Source organism: Patagioenas fasciata, chromosome 18, assembly GCF_037038585.1.
Source record: "Patagioenas fasciata isolate bPatFas1 chromosome 18, bPatFas1.hap1, whole genome shotgun sequence".
NCBI lineage: Eukaryota > Metazoa > Chordata > Aves > Columbiformes > Columbidae > Patagioenas > Patagioenas fasciata.
Window position 1 is genome coordinate 1553074 of NC_092537.1, and position 22757 is coordinate 1575830.

Sequence of the window (22757 nt, forward strand, 5' to 3'; positions counted from 1 at the left end):
GCGGGTTGGCATCTGCCCGGCCACTGCGCCGTGGTGCTTGGGGACATCCCATCCTATGGCACGTGCTGCTGGGGGTGGAGGGGACGCTCGCTCGTGCTGCAAGCTCGGGTTTGGGGATCAGTTGGCCTGATTAAGAAGGGTGAATAGCCTGATCCTGGACTTCGTTAACTAAGATCCTGAAATAGTTTCACGTGAACAAAAGGATCGTCCGGGACATTAATCCCTTGCACCTGTTGAGCTTTGTTCAAGCTCGCTCTGCCCCGGCTGGGTTGCGTCAGCAACCGCAGCACCGCAGGCAAGAAACCAACTGTGCCGGCAGAATGAACCGCGCTGTGCGCTCAACGCGCTCACGGGCAGAGCCGACCTGTGCCGGACGGGTTTGAACTCGCGGGCTGGCACGGGAGAGTCTTCATGGCCCTGGCACCCCGAGCCCATGGGCTGCAGTGGACCGGAGGAGGGGGACGGAGTGGCCGTGTCCCCAGGGGTGCCCATGTCCCCAGAGATGCCCATGTCCCCAGAGATGCTCGTATCCCCAGGGGTCCCCATGTTCCTAGGGGTTCCCGTGTCCCCAGAGATGCCCGTATTGCCAGGGGTCCCCATGTTCCTAGGGGTTCCGGTGTCCCCAGGGGTGCCCGTCCCATTGCCACCACTGGGTGCAGAAAGCCCCTGGGCTTGGCACCACTCCTGGCTCTGGCTGCACCCAGCCTTCCCTTCCAAAAAGGAAATTCTCCCTTCTCCTCCAAAATAATTACGCTGAAGAACTTAAAAACCTCAAACAAACCGCTTGTCCCTTCGTGCCAGTGGATGTTAATAATACCAGGAATACTATTATCCCCTGGGCTATCATCATCTGTAATACCTCCAGAAATTGCTCGGGTAGTTTTAATTATGTTTGTGCCTTTTCTTTCAGCCCTTGTTATCTCTCCGGTTCCTCTGGGCTGGGGGAAGGGTCACAGCACCGAAGTCGCTTCTCTAAAGCGCCTTTGTTTTCCCTGCGCAGGTATGAAGTTGATGGCACAACCATCCCCGGGTGCATTAGATCCACGCTCCTGCCCGCCCCGGCCTGAATGCAAAACTTGTGCCGCCCCCGTGCCCGAGCGAGCCGGGCAGGGCAACCCCAGCACCGACCCGCAGGAATGCGGGGAACAGAGCCAAATTGCTCCAACCACCAGAGAAAGGGAAGAGAGAGGGAGAAGGAGAGAAAGGAAAAGCAAAGGAGAGAGGAAAGAGCTGGGAACAGGGCGAGGAGGGGAATAAATCCTTGTTGCATGGTGGAATTTCTCTGGACATGCTTGCAGGGTAGTGCAGTTAAAAAATAATGCTTAGCCAAAAAAGAATAATATTATAATAATATATCTATTTTAATGATTATTTCCCTAACAGCTACATGTTAGGGAAAAGTCTCTGTTGGTTTTATTTAAAAAAAAAAGAGAAAGGAGATGCAAAGGATGCCTCTGACACCATGTCTGCTAAAATATCACATGCGGCACTGAGCTGAGAAATCATCTGTCATCACACTCCCCATACTTAGAATCTACTCAGGCCATACGCTCTTCAGGGCAGAAATATGTTCTCTGCTTGGTGCTACTTCTGGAGCGCGATGCGTCGCAGCTGCTCGGCGTGTCGGGCCGAGGAGAAGTGGTGCTGAGCATGGGCCGGGGGTGGCGGGGCGGGGGGCTGCCCGCCGTGGGGCAGGAGGGGTGGCCTTCCCCGGGGAGCAGACCTTGGCACCAGTTGATTCTTCCCCGTATACAACAGCGGGCACCCCTCACCTGCCGCTCTCTGGGTGGGTTTCATTCTCACAGCACCTGGTGAAGTGGAAACAACTTTTTTCCTGTTTTGCAGGGAAGCCAAGTCAGAGGAGCTGCTGTGGGAGTTGTGCAAAATGGGAGAGACCACGGAAGGGAGAAAACCCACCGGGCTCCACTCCACTCCCTATTTTCCCCCTTTATAGCCAGAGGGATGAAGAAAACCAGCGGAGAGCCCGTCTGTCCCACTGCTCATCCTCGTCGCACCCCGAGCAGCTCTGAGGCTGAAACAGGTTGGACCCACATCTGGTGTGTGGGGCAGGCACAGCGGGGACCTGGGGACTCGTGCTGGCTCGTTGCCATTTTCTGTTGGCCAGTAACTCCAATGTTCTTCTGCTGTAGCGTATTTATTTACTTTTCCTTTCCAGCGAGAACAGGCAGCACAGTGAGGGCTGGAGCTGCTGTGGTGTGGGCTGGGTGGCGAGGGGAACCTGGCTGGCGGTAGCCCGGGGTTATCGTAAAAGAAACTGAAATGGGAGTGTTAATGCTTTAGCTGAGTTATGGAGAAATGGTTTTACTGTTCAGAAAGGAATTGTGAGAGTAACAAGTCTGGGAGGGTCTGGGAGCACGTGCTGGCTGGGAGGACCCTTGGGAGCCCTGGGGAGTGTGGGCAGAGATGCAGAAATAGGGATAATTTGAGCTGGAAAAGACCCTGCAGGGCTCCAGTCCAACCAGAGCCACCAACGCTGGGGTGCTTGGGGCATGTCCTGTCAAGGCCTGAATATCTGCGAGGATGGAGGTCCCACAGATTCTCTGGGTCCCTGTTCTGGTGTCTGAGCACCCTGATGGTGAAAACAGTTTGTCCTATTGCTCGTGACCACTGTCCCTTGTCCTGTGCAAGAGCAGCCTGGCTCTGTCTTCTCTGTACCCTCACATTAGGCAGCTGAAGACAGCAAAAGATTCGCCCTTTCCTTTTCAAAGCTGATCAAACCCAGGGAGGAGATGTCCTCTAGTTTAGGTTTCTCAGTCCACGTGGTCATTCGGCTGGTGCTTTCCTGCACAAGAGACGCTTGGGCTGTTTGGTTTCGGTGTCCTTGTCGTGTTCCTGATGTCTTTAGAACATCTTCGTCCAGCGTGGTCCTCTGCTGGCAAGAGTCAGATCAACTCCGCCGAAGTCGAGAGCACCAAGAACAACAATCTGCAGGGAATGATGAATAAATGCAAATAGTGTTTGTTTGATTTATTTTTCAGGTCTGGCCAGGAAACCTTCAAGTAGCAGCACTTTCCCTTTTAAGCAGGTAAGTGCTTTTTAAAAACATACACGGGAATGTCTGTGCTCCTCTGTTTATCGCTATAAATCTTTCCGTGCCCGAGCTTTTAAACAGCAATTCGCATGGTAACTTCATGCTCGTGAAATCCGTGAATGCGAGGAGGTGATGGATGGAGTGGCCGTGGGGCACGGTGGGACATCTCCCAAATGGAGAGAGGAGAAGACCCACGGGGGTGTGGGGCTGGAGGAGACCTGGGCAAGCAGCAGCTGATGGTTGGGTCTCTGGTCCAGGCTGGGGCTGGTGGGACGATGATCCTGGCACACGGGACATGGGGATGTTGCTTCAGGGGGGAGTTTTTTCATCTGGGGAATCTGATCTGTTGGGGTGAATGGGAACGTAAGCAAATCATCTGAGAAGAGGTGGCGAATGATCAAATCAGCTGAGATTTTTGGCTTAAATATTTTAAGTTCTATAGTAAAAAACAAAAAAATGTTTTCTTAGTTTTAGTATTCATTTTCTCAACGTTTTTCCACGCAAGGCAGAAGCTTTTTCAGGGGAGGGGGAAGTGTAATCCAGCCTCCAGTGTTCTGTCCCAAACCAGTTTTCACCAGCCATACCAGCGATGTCATCATCAGGGTTGTTGTGTTTTTTTCCCCTCCTTAGCAAACAGCAGCCCAAGTATCATTTTAAAAAAAATCACCAATAAAAACCATCGCAGCGCTTTGCCGTACATGGCTGGTGTAGTTTTCCCTTGGAAGGTGGCCACCCCGGCACACACAGGGCCCTGTGTGCGCCTCCCTCGCCCTCCACGAACGAGCAGGGGAGAAAAGCTCCCTGTGACTTGGTTGGGCTCCTTACGGGGGGAAGGGGGCGAGCGCGAGGCGGCGTTTTGAACCGAGTTCCTTTTTCTATTTTATTTAGATTAGGTTCTGCTCAGCGGGGTGATTTCTTAATTAGAGCAGCCCCAGCCTCCCAGGCCGGTCGCTCCAGACCCCTGCTCTGCCTTCTTAAGTTTCACGAGGGAAGTTGTCGTGCCTGATTTCCTGAGCTCTAATATTCCAGCAGCGTGCGGTGATTTCAGTGGGAGGAAAAGACATGTAATTTAATCATCTTTATTAGATTTTGGGCGAAGGAGGGGGCCAAGCAGTAGGAACTGTGTCCTCTGCTTGTCTCTTGACTTTCTCTTCTGCTTCTTAGTGGCCAGAGGTGAGATTTCATGGGAGATGCAGCAGAAAAGTGATGATCCTAAATGGCCATGTAGTGATGGACTCCTTGTCCTAAGATGATGAATATCTCAGCCTCAGATGGATCCATGACCCTGCTTGGATCTGTCATGGGCTTATTAATGACTAGTTGTGATTTAAAATGTTGATTAAAAAAAAACCCCATGATTAAATTGAAATCGCTGCCCGTACATACCCACCATATGCCCAATCTTAACATAAATCAATGCTAATCCATTGACGCCAATGAAGCCAGGCTGTTCTAGCCATCGAGAGCTCGGCCTTCGGTGCCACACACACTCAACTGGGACTTTGTAGCTTAAATATTAAGCAGCACTCTGGGGAGCACATTCACATTTAATTCAACTGAAATAAAATTCTGGGTTTTTTTACTATATCCATTTTATGGCTGGAACAATAGCGAAAGAAGCAAATGTTTGTTATGTGGCGAGGCCGTATTCTCTCCCTCTCACCACATGGGTCTGAGTTATTATTTCTCTAGCTGGCCCTGTGAAAGGCTCCTGTGGAGGATGGGAGAGGTTTATAACTCCGCAATAAGCTTCTCGCCTCGGAGCGGTTCCAGTCGCTCTCAGCTGGGTCGGGATGCGATGGTTTCCATTCTGTAATTCCATGCAGCACCAACGGGGCGATGCTGAGACACGGGGGAGCTGGAGCACACGCGGCTGCTGGTCCAGGTGATGCTCGGGGAGAAAAACATCTCCCGCATCACCTGAGTTTGGTGGTTGCTTCAAAACATGATTTTATTTCATTTTTGCCCATCCGTTGCCCTCGCGGGAGCCAGCGCGGAGCTGCCCCGTGGAGCAGCGATGCTTTTGTACAAGGTGCTGCTTGAAAAGCCCGTGATGCGCCGAACCCAGGCAGATGGGCTGTGAAAGCGGCTGCAGGTGCCAGGGAAATCATCTGCTCGTATATCCTACCTGTGCGTTTGCATCATGGAGGGACCGAAAAAAACCCGCTACAGCGAGCAAAAGAATCTGCCTCAGTTGTAAAGTGTATTTTGCGGGGAAGCTGCAGCAGCTTGGAGCTTGGTTTCTGGAAAGCAGCTTGTCTTGTGAGACGGGGAGAAAGAAATGTCAAATTAAAACCAGAGAGCCCGGTTTCCCTCCATCTCTTGATGTCTTGATTCAAGGTGTGCATAATTATAATCATCATTTTTAAGGGCAGCCACCCCCACCTCCACCTCCCAGGGTCTATGTTGTCTCTAGAACCACCCTCTGACTTTTGATTGCAAAAATGACACTGGAGAGAAACTCAATCTGCTGAGAGGGAGGCAGCTCCGACCCCTCCTCCTCCTCCCCGAGAGCTGCAGGGGTAGGAAAGGAAGAGGAGGGAGGGATGAAGGTCGCCTTCCGCTGCCCCGGGAAGGTAACGAACCCCACGCAAAGGCCCAGGTCGAGCTCTCCAGAGTCATTATCGCAACAGGCTGCGAAAGGTTAGGGAGGAAAGAGCTTTTCGGAAGTCTTTGCCCACTAATTGATTGCGAAGAGCGGAAGGAAGGATGTATCGTGCCGTTTGTAACCCCCCTCCTCCCCTTCCCCGAGCGCCCGGGCAGGAGGCGGCAGGTTGTAGTGTTAACTGTAAAGGAGCAAAGGGAAATCAGCTTCAACAGCAGCAGGGTCTCCTTTCAGCCTCGTGGCAGATGTTGGCAAATGTGTTCCAGCATCGTTAGGAAGGATGAATAGCTCCAAAGGCTCCTGCCCGCCCCGGTGAGGATGCCCAGGGCTGGCTGTGCTGGACCACTGGCACCCGCCACCACGCTGGGACACAATCTCCGGCCCCCCTGGACCATGCAGGGTGGTCCTTTGGGGGAACAGTCGCACCCTGAGCAGCACCCCATGTAATGCAGGGAGCACTGCTGTGGTAAAACCCCCTTTGAGAAGAAAAATGCTGTTTTTTGCATGGGTGGGTGGGAGTCGTGTCCCAGTGTTTACTGGGACACAGAGCCAGGATGAAGCCTTGAAACGCCAGTTTGACCCACACGCAGACAAAACACGTTGGGGTTGAGCCCAAAGCAGCTCTGGCCATTGGTGACTCTTAAGGATGTGGGTTAGTGCCAGGGCTGGGTTAATGGTTGAACTCGATCTTGAGGATCTCTTCCAACCAAAAAGATTCTATGATTCTGTGACACCCATCAATGGGTTGAAATACAAGGAGATTGGTACAGGGATTTCCTACAAATTCTGCTTCCCCTGTGTTTCTGTAGCCTGGAGAACAGGCTGTGGACAAGGTCTCGAGATGTTTCCCAGGGAAAAACAAAGTCCCAAATGCTCCCCAGGCCCCCCAGGGCTGGACTGCATTGCACAGACTGGACAGGGGCTGGAGAGGAGGTTTCTCCTTCTGATTGAGCTGTAGAGAAGCTGCTGGGCTCTGTGCACTGGAGGGGACTGGTTGGGATGGCTTCTCTGGCCCAGAATCAAAGGTGGCTGCAGAATTTGCCTCCTCCCAAGACTGGATGAAACTGGAGCACTTAAAGATGACACAAGTGCAAGAATTAATCTGCTCAAGTGGCACCAAAGGATTGTCTAAGTATGTTGAGTACCTCCTGGAACGTTGTGTCTGTACACTAGGCAGTCTAATTTCATATTTCCTAATGAAGTGTTTGAAAATGAAACAGACACTTATGCCATCTTCTAACTGCTACTTCTCCTTAACCTTTCAGTCTGGCTTCCAGACCCAGGAGAAGAGTGGAAGAGATGAGCTGCTCTTGTGGGGAGCGACTCCTTGGTCAATGCTAATGAGTGAATCCTGGTGAAACCTCAGGTCAGGAATTATCACCACAGTTGTACTGGTAAGGAAGGAAGGGAGCAAATAAAAGGGGTTTATAGCTGACAGCATTTGCCCAAGTCACCTGGATAAAACTGGGAACACTCCCTGAGCAGTCAGGAACAGACTGAGACTGGAAACCAGTTGCCTCGATGCCTTGCTCTAACCACGAGACGACCCACCCTGTATGAGCAAACGGAATAAAATTTGAAAGAAAACAGAAATCTGACTTGAAAAATGTGTTCCGCATAGAACCAGAATGTTCAGCGGAGAAAAAAGGATGCAGTCCAAAGTTTTACTTCCAGGCAAACATTTCAAAATGGACTTATAATGTACCCTTTCATTTAGATTTTATATGAAGGTTTTACTTGAACTTGTAATGAAGATGGAAAAATCCGAGGTTACCATGGCTACTGGCACTTTGCATAATACACTCAAATCTTTTTCCCCTAATAAAATAGATTTCAGACCCCCCCGCCCCATAAAAAGGGAAGAGTTAAAGACCCTATAAACAACTGGAGAATGAAGAATATTATTCCATGCAAAGCAGGTTCTGAACAACACGGCGAGGTAATTATGTTTATGCTTTTTAGGTCTCCAGAACCCAGAGTCCTGCTCTGGATGTTCTGCTCCCATGACTGGAGATGTCAGGAGGAAGCGAACGGGTGGTGCTGAGCGAGGTGCGTGGTGCTCTTTGCAGCATGTCCTCTTGTCGGTTGGAGATGCATCTACCTGGTCTTGCAGGAAGAAACTTGGTTGTTTTGGAGGCTCTGGCAGACTGCAGCTCCATCCCAGGGCTGATGGACCTTCTTGGGCAGGTGTTGGAGCCATGCGAGGTCCTGCTCCAGCGCTCTTGCCAGCAAAATTCAAGGAAGCTCGGGGTCCGTGGCGCTGTACAGTTGCTGCAGGTGAGATGGTGCATGTTTGACCTAAATCAAGGTGTTTTTTTGGTTAGCATGGATGTTTTTGAGCTCTGGGTCGGGGCTGGGACACGAGCTGATCACAGCTGGGATGCCGCAGGCAGAAAGCAGCTGGGCAGGGCTGGAAGAGGCACCTTGTGCCATCTCCTCCCTGACTGAGCTCCGGACCTGGATCCAGCGATGCTCTTCAGCTTCGGCTGCTTCTTCCTGATGTCCCTGCAGGGACGTGTTCTTTGTTCCATTCCCATGTCCTTCCCAGAGCCATTGCCTTGTTTGCCTGATGAATTTGGGTGAGACCGGGGCTTTTGCAGCTTTTGTCCCTGCAGTTTCTTCTGGAGATCTTGGTGGGAGCTGATTTGGGCCACGCAGGAAAGAGGTTGAGCTTTGAGGTCTCCTCAGAGGAGACTGAGCATGCTGAAGGTTCGGGGATGGATGGACAGAGTGTGTGTGCACAGAAGTCACAAGGGGTGGTTGAAGAATGGTTGTGACATTCGTGTGGGTAGGAGAGAGCACAGCCCATGGAGATGCACAATGAAACCCCCGGGACTGGTCCTGGTCCTGGTCCTGGTCCTGGTCCTGGCCCCGGCAGGCGGAGGGAACCGCTGATGCTCTTGTTCTCTTCAGGCTTTCGGGTGATCCTTTTAATGCGACGGCTCTTTGGCTTTTAAAAGCGGTGGCTGTCTGCCAGCCCGATTTATTTTAAACATGTGTTTCTGATTTGAGAATGTCCAGATCTCAAAATCTTTAATCTTCTCACACCTAGGGATTTTTTGTTGTGTTTTGCTTTTGCAAAGGGCTGAACCACATGCACGGCGTAGCGGTCAGAAAGCAACGCAAACTGTTTGAAAAGAAAGAAGAAGAAACGGTAGGAAAAAACCATCCAGCTGGCACTCTGCTGTTATCAAAGTCAGCGTTGAGATTCGCGGATGCCAACGCATAAGGCTTTTGTTTCTCTCACGACCATAATTGCTGATGGAACTTAGTGCTGAAAAAGATCCTAAAAGATCCTTCCCAGATGAACAAAACCCCACCAGAGCATTTGTGAGGCTGAAACAGGTTGTCTTCCCATCCGTTTAAATCTGGTTGAGTTCTGGTGTGAATGTGGATAGGCTGGGTCCCCCCGCTGCCCAAGGCTCAGCGTGGTGGGAAGGTTTGTCTCTGGTTCTCCTCCTTGACCCGGGGTTTGGGAAGGTCACTCCATCCTCCCGGCGTGTGGAGGGGAGAGGGGGTCGGGTCAGCTCGGGAAACCTCTCCTGGGGAGGGGACAGGAAGGACGGGGACATGAATCACGGCCAGGACTTCAAAGGAGGTTCCTCCCCTCCCAAAGGCAGGAGGAACAGCTCGGGATGAGCCCCGCTCCACGCAGAGAGAGTCCCCAGCACATTTCGCATTAGGAGCCTGTGATGCAAACCCAAACTGACAGATTTAAAACGTGCAAGGGGAAAAAGAGCTTTTTTTATAGCAACCTACAATTAACGTGCGGCTCCAAGGGGCTATATATACAAACGTCTGAGCGAAGACGCTGCAGAAAGATGTTTTATTCTGGGCGTATGGCTTATTTAAATTCTAAACAAGTGATTTAGCTCTGCAGAGATGCCCATCACTTGCTAAACTGCACTGGAGCGGCGTTAGTGGCTGCAAAGCGAAGTGTCCGGGCGCCTTTGTGGGTTCCATCCTGCTGCCTTTTCCTGCTGCTGTGGCCCCTGGTGCAAAGGTCTGGGCAGGGCAGAGATTAATTCAAAGTACGTCTGATAGATGGTGTCAACAGCCGCCTCGTGTTCGCCGCTCTGCCATCCAGAAACATCCCCCGAGGCACATTGCCCTGTCCTGCCACCGCAGGTATATATATATGTATGTATATATATATACACATGGTTGGTATAGGGGGATACTGAGAGAGGATGAGCAGGAGGTGCCGTTGTACCTTTGGTGGTACCACAGGGCATCTCCTGTTAAGGCAGCAGCATCTTCCCGTACATCTCCCCAGGATAACGTGCCATTAGAGATGGGGATGGGAGGAGAGACCTGTGTCCCCGTCCCCCCCATGACACACGTCCCCATCCCACTGCATCTCTCCTCGGAGCAGAAGGGCTTTAAATGTCTCCTGTGCACCAAGAGTTAAGGGGACCGTGCGGCTCTGAAGATAAGAAACAGATGATAAAGGTTAGAGGAGGGATCGCGTTTCCATTCTGCAGCCTGGAAATGCAAAGTAATTAGAATGCAGCCTTGTTTCTGAGAAACTGCGAAGAAAGGAAAAAAACAGAAAAATATTCCCCCTTTCTTCCCCAGGAAAGAAACCGAGTGAGCACCAGAGGCCTGAGAATGTGGAATGAACTCAGCTTTGCTGCTTAGATGTGCTTAGAGGTGGAAAAGAGACCGGCCCAGGCAGCAGCTGATCCCCGCCTAAGTGGGACCCAATTCTTCATTGTGTTGGTCTAATGCTCAGCTGCAGGACAGGAATTAGAGCAAACCCGGTGTTTTTATGGTATAATATGAGATTTTAAAGTGCCAAATGAAGGAGTCTAGCACAGCTTCAACTGAGTTATCGCCATTTGAAAGGAAATCACGTAGGTGTGTGCTCAAGGTAGGCGTGTTTATCGCTATTTCCACCCACACCGGTACCTGCTGGGCTCTTGTCTGATGAAGGCAGAAGGGAATCACACCTAGAAAATTTTTGCTGACCTGGTGCGTAGGGTTTTATTGGCAAAAAGGGTCTAAATGCCGATTATTTCTGGGACTTTAACGCCACCTATCCTTAACGGTTCCCTGAGAAAGGAGGGCTGCTCCTTATCTGGTGACTTGGAGGAGCGCCGTTTCCCCCTGCGGATCAGCTGGGTGCGGATGTCTGACCAACATTGGCTTCCATTGTTTTTCTTTTGTTTTCGTTTTCTTTTAAACTCTATTTTTCTCTCCTCTGCAGTTCATTAGCATCTTCCCTTCCCTTGCTTGCTTTTCCCCCCTTGCTTTCTTCTGGAACCTAGAAGTATTTCACCGTGCCTTGCCAAGTGATTTCTATCTCGGTGAAAAAGAACTTGCTATTTCCTGAAAACCTACCGCTGTTTTCTCTCTCTCTCTCTCTCTCTCCCTTTCTCTAATACATTCTGAGTATTGAAACAAATCCAGGTAACTTGATAAGAAGTTAATGAAAACAAATGAATTCTGTTTCGCAAAGGTGCACGGAGGAGAAGGGCAGCAGTGTTTGGAAGGGAGGGAATTGTCTCTGCTGAAAAGAGATTTCGAGGGACATCTGGCTTCAAAATCCCCGCGTGCCAAATTTTGCAGGGGGTCATGGCAAAAGAAGAGGCTCTGTAGTTTTCCACTTGTGCGTGCTTTTTGTTATTTTAGATGGTGTTTGTGAGCGTGATGCGGTTTGGTCGGTAGGATTTGCTGGGGTTTGGGTGGCAGCTGTTTTATGGAGGGGGTCAGAGGGGCTGCAGCCACCCCAACCTCCCTTGCACCCCCTGCCCACCCCATAGCCCCCATGGCCATCGCTGCTAACACCGGTAAAGCCCAGTTTAGCCATTATCCCATAAGCCGAGCTGGGGGCCGTGGCAGCTCTGCCATGGAGATGTCACCATCTCAGGGCCGTTTCGCTAAGATGTTATATTTATTTCCCATGAAGCTCTTTTATGAACTGCACTGGAGCACGTTGGGAAAAACCAATCTTCATTTAACGAGCTGATTCTTTTATTAGGCTGATTTTCAGCTGCATTTTCCTTCTCAGCACAGGGGAAGTTTAGCTTTTAAGAAGTTTATTTCTTTCTCGTGCGTTCATTTCCGAAGGCTTCGCTGTACTTCAGGGTAGATTTCTGTTTGCTTTGGGACGTGGAGAAATGAGCCTTTGAACCCACCAGTTGTGGGGTAAGGTTCTCTGTTTGTTAGGTGGGTTTCTGTGTTGCATAACACACAAACATCATCCAGCATTTAAGAAAATGGATGATGTATTATTTTTCTTTAGCCCTCCCCATCTTCTGTGTGATTTTTTATGGTCCGTGATTGGAAGCAAAAGGTCTCAAAGAGAGAGGAAATCAAGCCCGTCAATAAATGCTAAAAATATTTAGTGTGGCAGCCTCTGTATTTTCTTTTTTGTGAAACGCTGATTAATATTCAGTGGTTGAAGGTTAATACCCCATTCATTTTATTCCCTTTACATCCTCTGCACAGCAGTTGCTGCTCCAATTTCGACTTCTAATTCATGCAAATCTGGTTCCAATCAGGATATTAGTAACTCGCTGCATAAGCAGGAGGGGAGTTAAAAAAAAGGAAGAAATCACACAATTGTTGAGCTTATCTTTCAGCACAGGCCTACGCACACACATGGACACCCCAAATCCACAAAGGTGCTGTAATGAAAAGGTGTTTATTGTGCATTTCTCTCCTTTGAAACACAGGGAGAACAGCGACGCAGAAGGTTTTTGGCAGGTTTAGCCAGAAGTTATTGTTTTGGTACCGCAGCAAAAGCCTCTGGCCTGGGTTACAAAGGAGATGGATGATGATAATAACTCAGGCTGAGCTGAAAAGCTGGGATTCCATACGGGGACAGGCGGGATCGGCTCTCAGGTGAGGTAGTCCAGCCCAGCCTGGTGCATGAAATGTCTTGGTGCATGAGCAATTTAGAAAAACAAAAAGTTCTTTCCCCTCCCTGCTTTTTTCTTTAACTTTTCTTGTGGGTGCAAAGCAGTTTTCACCAGTGAAGTGGCCGTTTCCAGCCCTCTGCTGTTGTGTGTGGGTGCCCGTGCCCAGTTCTTCCATCCTCTTTGGAGGGTGATGGGTTCTGCATCGCTGTCTGGAGAACGGGGGCTGTGGGGGCTGGGTGGGGGTCCCCAGGTCCTGCAAGGTGACTCTGGGTCCTGCGAGGTGACCCCAGGTCCTGGGAGGTGACCCCAGGTCCTGTGAGGTGACCCCAGCTTTGCCCCCCTGATCGCACTGTCATGAGAACTTGTGAGCAGTTGTGATGTCCTCAAGCACCTCTCCAAAGCAGGAGTGGAGAGAGAAGCCTGGTTATGATTTAATTTAGATGGAATATAAGGAAATGTTTAATGAGGAGGGTGTTGAGACACTGGAACGGGTTGTCCAGAGAAGTGGTGGATGCCCCATTGTCGGAAGTGGTCAAGGTCAGGTTGGATGGGGCTTTGCGCATCCTGGTCTGGTGGGAGATGTCCCTGCTCATGGCCGGGCTTGGACTGGATGGCCTTTGAAGGTCCCTTCGACCCCAGCCGTCCCATGAGGAATGGCTGGCCCTAGCCAGCGAGCAGGAGGAGGTGGCCGTGCCAGGTCTGGTGTTCACCCCTGCGTTGTTGGAGCAGGATGCACGCGTGAGTGTGATGATCCCATGGGGGCGGCTGTGCTCCTCCGGACGATGCTGCTCCGATGGCATCCTCCTCAAAGGGAAAGGCATTTTCTCCCTCCATGGATCACCGGTGCCTTCACATTTCAAAACGAAGCGGAGGCTCCAGCACAGCCCTGCACGCGATGTCTAGCCAAAATGCAAAACTTTACCACAGTGCACAAGTGGGCTGTGTTTTTCCAACCAGGGAACAACGTTAGGGCCCTTTCATCACCTTTCTTTTGCACTTCTTTTAAAAATGATTTAAATTGGAGGCAATAGTATTGAACCTCTGACACTCAGACAGGACTCTGAATCACACACTTAAGCTGCATCCATTTTCTGCAGCCACTTTGCTCGCAGCCCTTGTGGTTTGTTTTATTTTCTCTCTTAAGTATTTGTTCTTTCCACTCTGTTTGCTATTTGTGCCATCTCCGTGAGGTTCCATGTCATTTTTTGCCTCAATATAGGAAAGAGCTGGTGACCGCTGGGGGTTCGTTTCTCAGTGCTGATGCTGAGCACTCCAAACCCAAGGCTTGCTGCCAGCCCCGGTGGAGCAGCAGCATTCAGAACGTTGTGCTGAGCCCTCTGTCCCCACGTCTGCTGCCGAGGAAAACGCACAGCGAAGGAAAGTCCGATTCCAGATTGCTCAGCAGAAAGGCAAAACCAGGTTGGAAGCCCCTCTGGAAAGGGGCCAAGCAATAATCTCACGCCGTGTGGGTAAGAACGGCAGCGTCTCCCTTGGACTTCGATGGAGCGAGAGCCGCTCGCGCCCACTCAGCATCCAGCCCGCTGCATTTACAGCCCCGATTTTGAAACAGCTGAATGAAAATACTTGTGGGCAGCAAAAATAGCCAGTGTTGAAAACCTGTGTCTACAGAGGGTGGAAATTGCTGGGAGTTCCTCGGTGGCTGCAGCCCATCATTATAACCCGTGTCATAAATAAGCCGCGGTTGCGCGGCTCCCCCCGCTGCGTCGGCACGCAGCCGTGCACCCCGGCTCCGAGGGTGCTGGTGCATGGACCAGAGAGAAATAGACCTTTTCTTGGGGCAGAAAAAGCATGCACCATGCATTTTTCCATTGTATCAGCATAGTATGCAGTGTGATGGAGGAGTTTTTCACCCTGAACTTTAATTTAATTTCTAATCCCGCCCTGGGAGCACAACCCTTAGTCTTGTGATGCCAAGGTAGGAGGCGGGTTATGCGGAGCCACTGGGGTTACTGCATTACCGGGACTAGGACTACATGACCTTTGAAGGTCCCTTCCAACGCAAACTGTTCTATGATTCTATGACCCAAGTTTTATATCAGCACCGGCAGAGCGAGCACTGGGCTCTGGGAGCCTCTTTACATGGGAAGAACAAGTGGCTGCTCCCAGGGTTTATTTCCCAGGAGCACGGACGGGTTTTGGAATCTATGGGTGGTTGTGGGATTTTACAGTTGTCTGGAAGCCCTGTGCCTCTCAGCTCAGTGGGTGCCGTCTCGTGCAAGAGATGCTGATGCCCCCATGGGTGGTTCGGTCGGTAGAGCCCAGTGCCAGTGAACTGGGTGACCTGGGACATGTTCCAGTGTCATCTCCTCCTGTCCCCGCGCTGGGAGGGAGGAGGGACAGGGACACATTTCCTATGCACACAGCAGCTGGGGTCGCGCTGGTGCTCTTGGTGCCTCTGTACCGACTCATTTGCTTCTTGGTGCTGCCAGGACCGGCTCTCAGAGCCCATGTGGAAATGCTTGAGCAGCCGTTGTAACCTTTGGGCTGCAGTAATGAGCCTCACATGGCAGCTGATCTGCAACATGTGGCCCAGGCCATTACTTCGCTTTAGCTGCTTGTTAGGCCCTAATCTCTGCTTGATTTCAAGGTGAAACCGATTGGAGTTTCCTGATGTTTCTCAGCAGAGCTGCAGGGGTGCTGCCCCTTCCATCCCGCTTGTCTCCCGCAGCCCATCCTGTGCCTGGATGGAGGAAGGAGTCAGAGATCAAACTGCTGGACCCACCGTCCCCATCACTGTGATGCTCCTGGGACATTTGATTATATTCGGTCCCTACTGCTCTGGAGAATCTGTGTGCTCACTGAGGAGCAGGTGAGTCCCTGAGCCCGTCTGTGTCCTGCCTGCATGTTCCTCGGTGGGTCCGTTGTAAATTGGCCACTTCTTGTTACAGATGTTTGAAGCTTTCCATGTCAGCTTTGCATTTGGTTTCCCTTCTGCCCTAATTGAGACCAGAAATCCAATTAGACAATAATCCTACCCTTTTTTTGAAGTCTCTGGTCGCAGCGTCACATCATCTTGAGAGCGGGGAAGTTGTGCTGGTGATGGGACCAACTGACCGCGGTGAAATCCCCCCCGGTGCAGATGATGAGATGCAATTTTAAGATCCGTCCACGGTGTGTGCTGCGCTTTGCCGTTCCCGTGAGGGCCGGCAGATGTTGGGACAAGGGGCTGTGACACGCACAGCCCCATCGCTGCTGCTGGAAGTGGCTCGTGTTTATTTGCACAGATGTGCTGGGTGAAGGGAGGGGGCAGGTATTGCAGCGAGGCCCCTTTAGGCAAGCTGCCCCAAAGAAGGTTGTTTATAAGTGGCATTTCCTTGGTTTGGAGGTTTTTAGGGGCCACTATGAGCAGCCCCTGTGTTAATACAGGGTGGGGAATTACTGTCACCGAGTCTGGCACGAGCCCGCAATGCCTGTCTGAGGAGCTGGGCACCGATCTTTGGAGTGTTACTGTCAAGTAGTTGGCTCCTTAAAATATAATAGTGCTGTGGAAATTGCTGTCCTTACAGTGCATTCAACATATGTCACATATATACTCATATTAAGAATATATATGCATGTGTGTGTATGCAGCATGGACACATATATGTGCATACATTCTTGGTTTAGGGTGTGTTTTGCAGAGATTTTGAGGAGTTAAGGTTTGTTATCGTTGTGTTTGGGGGATAACGATGAAGTTAATGCTCAGGTCTCAGGTTTAAGCCTTGCAGGCTCGGTGGGCTCTGGGCCCGAGGGACGTCACCGGTGGCCGTGCAGAGCCATAGGGGCTGGCTCCGAGCTGCCTGAGCAGCCGCGTCCCTGCTGCAAAACCAAATTGCTGCCAAGCAATCGAATCAAACCCCGTCCCTTGGCTTCCAATTGGTAGTTTGTGTATCTGTTGCTTTGCAGTAGACAAGCCGCTTTGGGCTTGGTATTAACCACAGGCTTGAGCTGGAGCTCTGAGCATGCTGAGCTGAGCTTTGCAGCCCAGGAGCACAAGAGCTGAGCGTGAGCAGCTCAGATTTGCTGCATCTCCCTTCTCTCCTTCTATCTGCTGCAGAAAAACAGGAAACTGCACCAAATTAGCTCGGCAGCCGAGCCTCCCGAAAGCCACAGCACGGCAATTGTAGGCACCGCTCAATTGCTTGTTTCAAACCCTGCACCAGCCCTGCGTTAGGCCAGCAATCAGTTTGGTGTCTCAGCCTCCTAGTGTGGAAGAAAGCGAGAAGGGAAAAAAGTTAAGGGGAGAGATTTTAAACTCTGGCCCGGGGGGTTTGGGATGAGTTTTCTGCTCGTGGTTTCCGCGGGGTTGCAGCCGTGGCCGGTGATGCCTCCCCTGGCTCAGCACATGCGGTTTGATGCGAGTTTGCAGTGGGATGTACCTGTTAAAAGTGCAGTTGTCCTCAGTTTAATTTAAAGTCATTTTGGCAGGGCTGGTAGGCCAGACAAGGGTAACACAGAGGGATTCAGCATTTATTTTACCAAAAAATTGTTTTGTTTTGTTTTTCCTCTCTCCTGCTCTTGCATTGTTTCCCAGCCTGCCAGTCCCTCCAGCCTTGCCTTAGAGCTGGCGAAATTCCCCATACGCCTGCAATCTGACCCGTTATTTGACTTATTTGCTTTTGTCTGTTCTCCAAATATGCCTTGCTCCCAGATGTGTCCATTTGTGGAGGCTTTGGATTGAAAGCTAACTGTTTGTATCGATGATGTCAATATAACCTCGACTACTTTTTTTTTTGGGAGGGAGGGCAGAAAAAGAAACCGATTGCAGCCAGCGAAAGGGCCGGACCTTGGTGTGCGGGTTGGGCGAGTTGGGGCTCGTGCAGCTTTTCCCTCCAACGGGACCTGCTGCTGGTTCAGTCCTCAGCCTGTCCATGAGCTTCTCCCCCTGGATGCCATCAGACCCCAGTTGCAGGCTGTCCCGGTCGTGTTTGCCCTGGCCAGAGCCACCTCCACGAGCATCTGTCCGTGTGGTTTAGGCTGGAACCTCTCTCGGTGCCAACGGCCACACCTCTCCGCACAGAACATGTAATTGCAAACTTCTTCCCCCCCCTCCTCCCCACTATTTAACATAAAACAAGCAGACACCCGTCACCATCCTCTGCTTGGGCTCTGATGCAAGCTTTTTCCACCTGGCCAAGTTAGGCGTTTAAAAATATAAATAAATCTGAAAAGAAAAGGGGGGTGTAAAAAAAAAAAAGGCCGTCAGTAGAGATATTTTTAAACACATGACACAGAGGAGTGTGACACACTCGGTGTTCTCAGTGGGTGGATGCAGTGTTATTTCATGTTATTCTTGTCGCTGGGCCCAGCATTACAAGTGTACACGTTATTAGTGGCGTCTGATAATAGTGTATGGTATGACAGGCTGGTCCTGGGGGGTGCTGCGGGGTTAAGGGGTGTCCCATTGCAGCCCCATGCTGATGGTGCAGGGGGTGTTCATGCCGCTGAGCATCATCAGGATGGGGAGGCTGCAAATAAAGGGCATTGCATTGCCTTGCTTGGACCCTGTTTTGCTTGGGCACGTCCATCTGAGCTGGTGTTGCTGCAGTTCCATCTGTCCGTAGTCACTTGTCCATCTGAGGGGTGCTGGTCCTCAGGTGGAGGTTTTGGAGGTGATGGAGGGAGCAGGGAGGTGGTGATGAAGGTGGCATGGGCTGAGGCCAGCCGACATCTGACAGGCTCGTGGTTTGATAGCCCTATAAAAGGCAGCTGACAGAAGAGGTTCTGATTTTGGAGGCTCCAGCTGAGCCGGGAGGAGCCGGCCTCATCCTGCTGGTGCGGAGCCTCAGCCGTGACGCTGGGGACGAGACCTGGGAGTCGGCACCTGCCGGAGCCGGGCACTCATGTAGCCACTGCTGTCCTGGCTCCTCTCCTGGCCCGCGTGCGATGCTGGGAAGGGACCTTTTAACCCCTTGCTCTGCAGCATGGGCACGTTTCCCCTCTTCTCTGGGTTTGCTGCCGGTGGTTGCGTTGGAGGTATGGGGGATGTTACAGGGAAGGATGAGGCCGGCTGAGCTCCTGGGTGTCTGTTCATCTCCAGCACGTCCACCAACACGATGGGCAGAGCTGGTGTGGAGCACTGCAGCTCCATGGCTGGTGCATGGTTGGTCTCTCTAACGTGGCATCTTTACCTGCGGGTTTGTTTTCTCTTCCTTACCCGCTTCTCACCACCTCCACTCACGCATCTCATTTGTTAGACACCTAAATATCTCATGTGAGCCAGGTTGGGGGAGTTTGCTCAGGTCCCTTCTCATGCTGGTTTCTCGTGGCTCGCTGAGCCTTTGTTGGGACTGTGCCAGTGATAGAGCAGCACGTTCACAAAGCAGGTTTACAGAAGATCCCCTTACTTGAAACCCTGGAGGTTTCAAATCAGGGCTGTGGACGCAGCTTCTCTTCCCGGTTGTACTTGGGAGCCTCACAGAAAGTTTGCTCTGGTTGTGACGTGCGCTGGTGGGATGGTTTAATGGTGAGCTGGGGGATGCTGCATCTTAACCAGACTTTAGTGCTGAGTTAGCAGCTCAGAAACCAGGGAAATGTCCACATCCCAAAGGAAAGGCTGTGAGGAGGAGCTAGGGACTCGGAAAAAGGAAGATTAACCTTTTAAAGAAGTTGAATTTCTGTCAAATCCAATGGGACATGGATAAAAGGAGAAACTACCCCCTTGGAATTGTTTGATTTGCATAGGTTTGTCCTGTAAAGCTAGAAACAGGAGGAAATTTGTCCTTTGGCCTATTTCCATATGAAAGGTGGAGAAGCTCACTGTAACACTCAGCGTATGGGATGTGCTGGTGCATCAGGTGTTGTCGGTGTGGAAATGGGGCTGGCTCCGAGGTCCCTGCGCTCGTCTGGGTGCTACGTCCTGCGAACCAGGGGGAGAAAACGCAAAGCGGAGCCCTGAGCGTTCCCTTTCTGCTCAGAAATCTCCCCGGTGCTCCCGTGCCTCGATCCCCCACCACGACCAAGGGATCCTGGCTCTTTTTTTACGGGGACTCCCCACCGAGGTAGACGCTAGTTAAAAGGTTACTACCCAGCTGTGAAATATGTAGACAGGGTAACAGCTCGATGGCGGAGTGACCTCATATCTCATATTTATTGACTAAACGTGGCTTGAACTAGTCACCACTAGTAAAATAAACCACAGCCTCAAGTACTGCAGGAATATTCCATGGCACAGACTCCTGGTTCCTTGTCACACACTTTCTTTCACTTGAGCAAAAAAAAAAAAAGGCAAAAACTTTATTTCTAATCTCATTGAATTTACAAGGTAGGTCCTGCAGAAACCCTTTCAGTGCAAGCTGGCTTCTTCCTTTGAGAAGAGCTGGGATTCTCTTTGGATTTGCACGTAAAGAGGGGGAGCGAATGAGCCTCTGGATGTTGTTTTTGACAACATCCACCTCAAGACAAAGCTTGATCAGACCAGGACAGGCTTTAACAGAGAGAGCTGGGCTCAGGTAGCTTTGTTGTGACACCCATGTTCATGTCACACTTGTTATCTTGGGGAAGAGAAATAGCTCTGAAAAGAATCAGGAGACTGGTTTAGTTATTGTCTTTTCCGTGTGGTTGAACAGACGTGCGATGAGGTTCTGAGGGACACGGGGTAGTGCAGAGTCGGGTTATGTTTGGACACGATGCACACACAGCATCGCCTTCCCCAATCCCCCAAATCACACTGGGTGACCCATTTCTCATCACCTCCTGACCCAAAAGCCCGCGGGGTGCTGTAAATCGTCTGCGTTGTGGCTTATTAGCTCATGGCCGTCGGGGGGTCCTGGGGGGTGGTGGAAGCCACAATAATCATAGTCTGGGCTGCAGGTGTTGCCATAACGTACTGCCCGGGATTACCTTGTTGGTCAAAACCCATGATGCAGTGTTTCCCTTTGGAGATTTACATGCACGTGGTGGAGTGAAGGGGGATGCAGAGTGTTGGAAAAAAGGTGAACTTGGCACCGGGATGGGATGCAGATGTTACAGCTGTGAGCCCACGTCAGCGCGGGCTGTTCGCCGCAGGCCCGGAGCCCAGCGAATCTTTGTGGCTACTCTTCGATACGCTAATGATGCAGAAATCCCCTCCTCAGCCCCCCCATTTCTCAGCTAAACCATTAAAGAGACTCAAAATTCAGGGGCTGAATGAGAATGATCGTTACTAGTGATACCCAGTGTGGGTACCAAGAGTGGCCAAAAGTCTGCGTGGTCCCGTCACCTGGGATCTTATGCTAATTGTTACTGTGGTTGGTTATTCCAGGCTAATATACAGATAGATAAACGAGGGTCAGAGAAAGGAGAGGAATGGCCTCGTTAATGCTCTATAGAGATAATAATTCCTGCTTCTGGCCGGGGGAGCTTTGCTAACAAAGAACAACCGAAAAGCATCTTTCCTGACTGATGCGACACTTGTTCTTCCCTAGAAAATGGGGTCACTGAGGTTGAAAATCTCTTTCTTTCCCCTTTTCTTTTTAGGTAGGAAAAATAATTGTGCCTCCCACTGTCTATGATAATATTTTGATGAGGGAATACATATTAAAACGCCATTAGAAATGTCCTGAAATACCATAGCACTATTGCAGAATTCTGCCTTTAGGGAAGTGCTGTTCACGAACAGTGAAGCTAGTGAATCGCTGCTTTTCAATCAGAAAAAATAACTTTATTGCTTGCTTGCCCTTATTATTCTTTGATTTGTTGAATTTCCTGTCTCTGACTGGAGCAGGACACTGGTTTGATTTGTGTGTCAGCTGCATTTACTCAGCACATGATGAACAGGGTTTGCAGACCTTGTCGGGACGTGTTTGTGCTGTTGAATCCCATTTTTGCTGCTGGCCGTCCCAGTTCCTCAGCACCAAACGCGGACACCAGGGCTGGGGCACCCGACCATCCTCTGCTTTGGGGCCAAACCCAACGCGTCTCATGGTTTCCACCTGAGGCCATAAATCACGCTGGGCTTGCGTTAGAGCTTAGGTCAGATTCACTGGCAGTTTTGCTGTTTTCACTGAACCTTGCGGTGATTTGGACGTGAGCTGAAGATTTATGCGTGCTTGCGGAGCCCTTGGTTCCAGGTCAGAGCTTGGAGTGAGGCATTACCAGGGAATCATCGCTTCCCCAAACATCTTTGGTGGCCTCATCTGAAGCAAGAGACATTGCCAGGAAAACGCACCCAGCGCTCATCTCCCTGCCGAGCATCCTCCTGAGGAGCAAGAGGCTCAGTAAAACAAGCCCAAAATATTCCGATAGAGACGCTGCTCAGGAACAATGTGATCTGCCCTCATCGCTCTTAACTCGGGCAATATCAGGGTCTGCTGGGAAGAGCATATGGGCAGATCGCACGCAGGAAATTAGAGTGGAATACAGGTTTTATTTCCTTTTCTAATCTCAATGCATGCAAACAGGAGGCATGGATGGATGGGACATCTCAGGGTAACCCTGTCTCTACGTCCCTGACATCAAAATAAATGGGCTGATATTATACCGGTGCTTGAACCGGGGTGAAATGATCCAAAAGGTCCCATTTCAGGGCAATGCCCCCCTTGGGTGAGCTGTTCGTCACCGCTCTTCCCTCTGGACTACGAGCGGTTCCCAAACATGATGCACATCCTCTTGTAACTGTGGCCTTGGTTATTCCTGTGTTCACCTGGGCACGGTGCACTCGTGGTCCCCACCGGCCGATCTCCAGCTCTGTTCTGGGGAACCGGAGCCGTAACAATATGGCAGTAAAAAATAATGAAATGCCACCATAAAATAAAAAAAAGAGATGTGGAAAAGCAATTATTTATTTATACCTAGGGAACTAGGAATAATACACCTGTTTCTTAGGGATGGCTGGCACAAAGCTGGCATTGCATAGTGGTACTTAATAATTTTTTTACCGCACTTTATAGGCTCTTTCCTGCAATTAATGCTAAATAAAATCAACATTTCTGCAACTTGCGTTTCTGGTGCTCATTAACTCCCTTCTTACCATTCGCCATCTCTTTCCCTCCCAGTATCTTTTCTTCTTTTGTATTTTTGTGGATTTTCCTTCGCTCTCCACTTCTCGTAAGCTCTGCTCTGGGGCAGCTTCAAAGAGCAGGACCTGCTTTTTAACTGAATTAGCTGAGATTTCCCAGCCGGGTGCGGGATGGTTGCAAACCAAGAGGAATGCAAGAGGAAGGCTGGAAATCGAGATGGTAATCGAGCAGATGCTCAAGCGAATTAGTAGATAAATAAATGCATGAAGCAAAATGCCATTGATGGTGCTGGGAGG

General features: G+C 50.7%; 1 protein-coding gene across 1 annotated transcript in view; it reads left to right on the forward strand.

The window, feature by feature from the left end:
• LOC136109393 (uncharacterized) overlaps window positions 1-22757 on the forward strand; it is a 163436-nt gene that overhangs the window by 135922 nt on the left and 4757 nt on the right. Inside the window, exons 7-15 of the mRNA XM_071816696.1 lie at window positions 1846-2041; window positions 3000-3046; window positions 6923-7023; window positions 7620-7706; window positions 7794-7934; window positions 8741-8811; window positions 12338-12506; window positions 13743-14459; window positions 15166-15353. Coding sequence (XP_071672797.1) covers window positions 1846-2041; window positions 3000-3046; window positions 6923-7015 — 336 coding nt within the window. The 3' untranslated portion in view covers window positions 7016-7023; window positions 7620-7706; window positions 7794-7934; ... (2 more) ...; window positions 13743-14459; window positions 15166-15353. The remainder of the gene's footprint in view (window positions 1-1845; window positions 2042-2999; window positions 3047-6922; window positions 7024-7619; window positions 7707-7793; window positions 7935-8740; window positions 8812-12337; window positions 12507-13742; window positions 14460-15165; window positions 15354-22757) is intronic.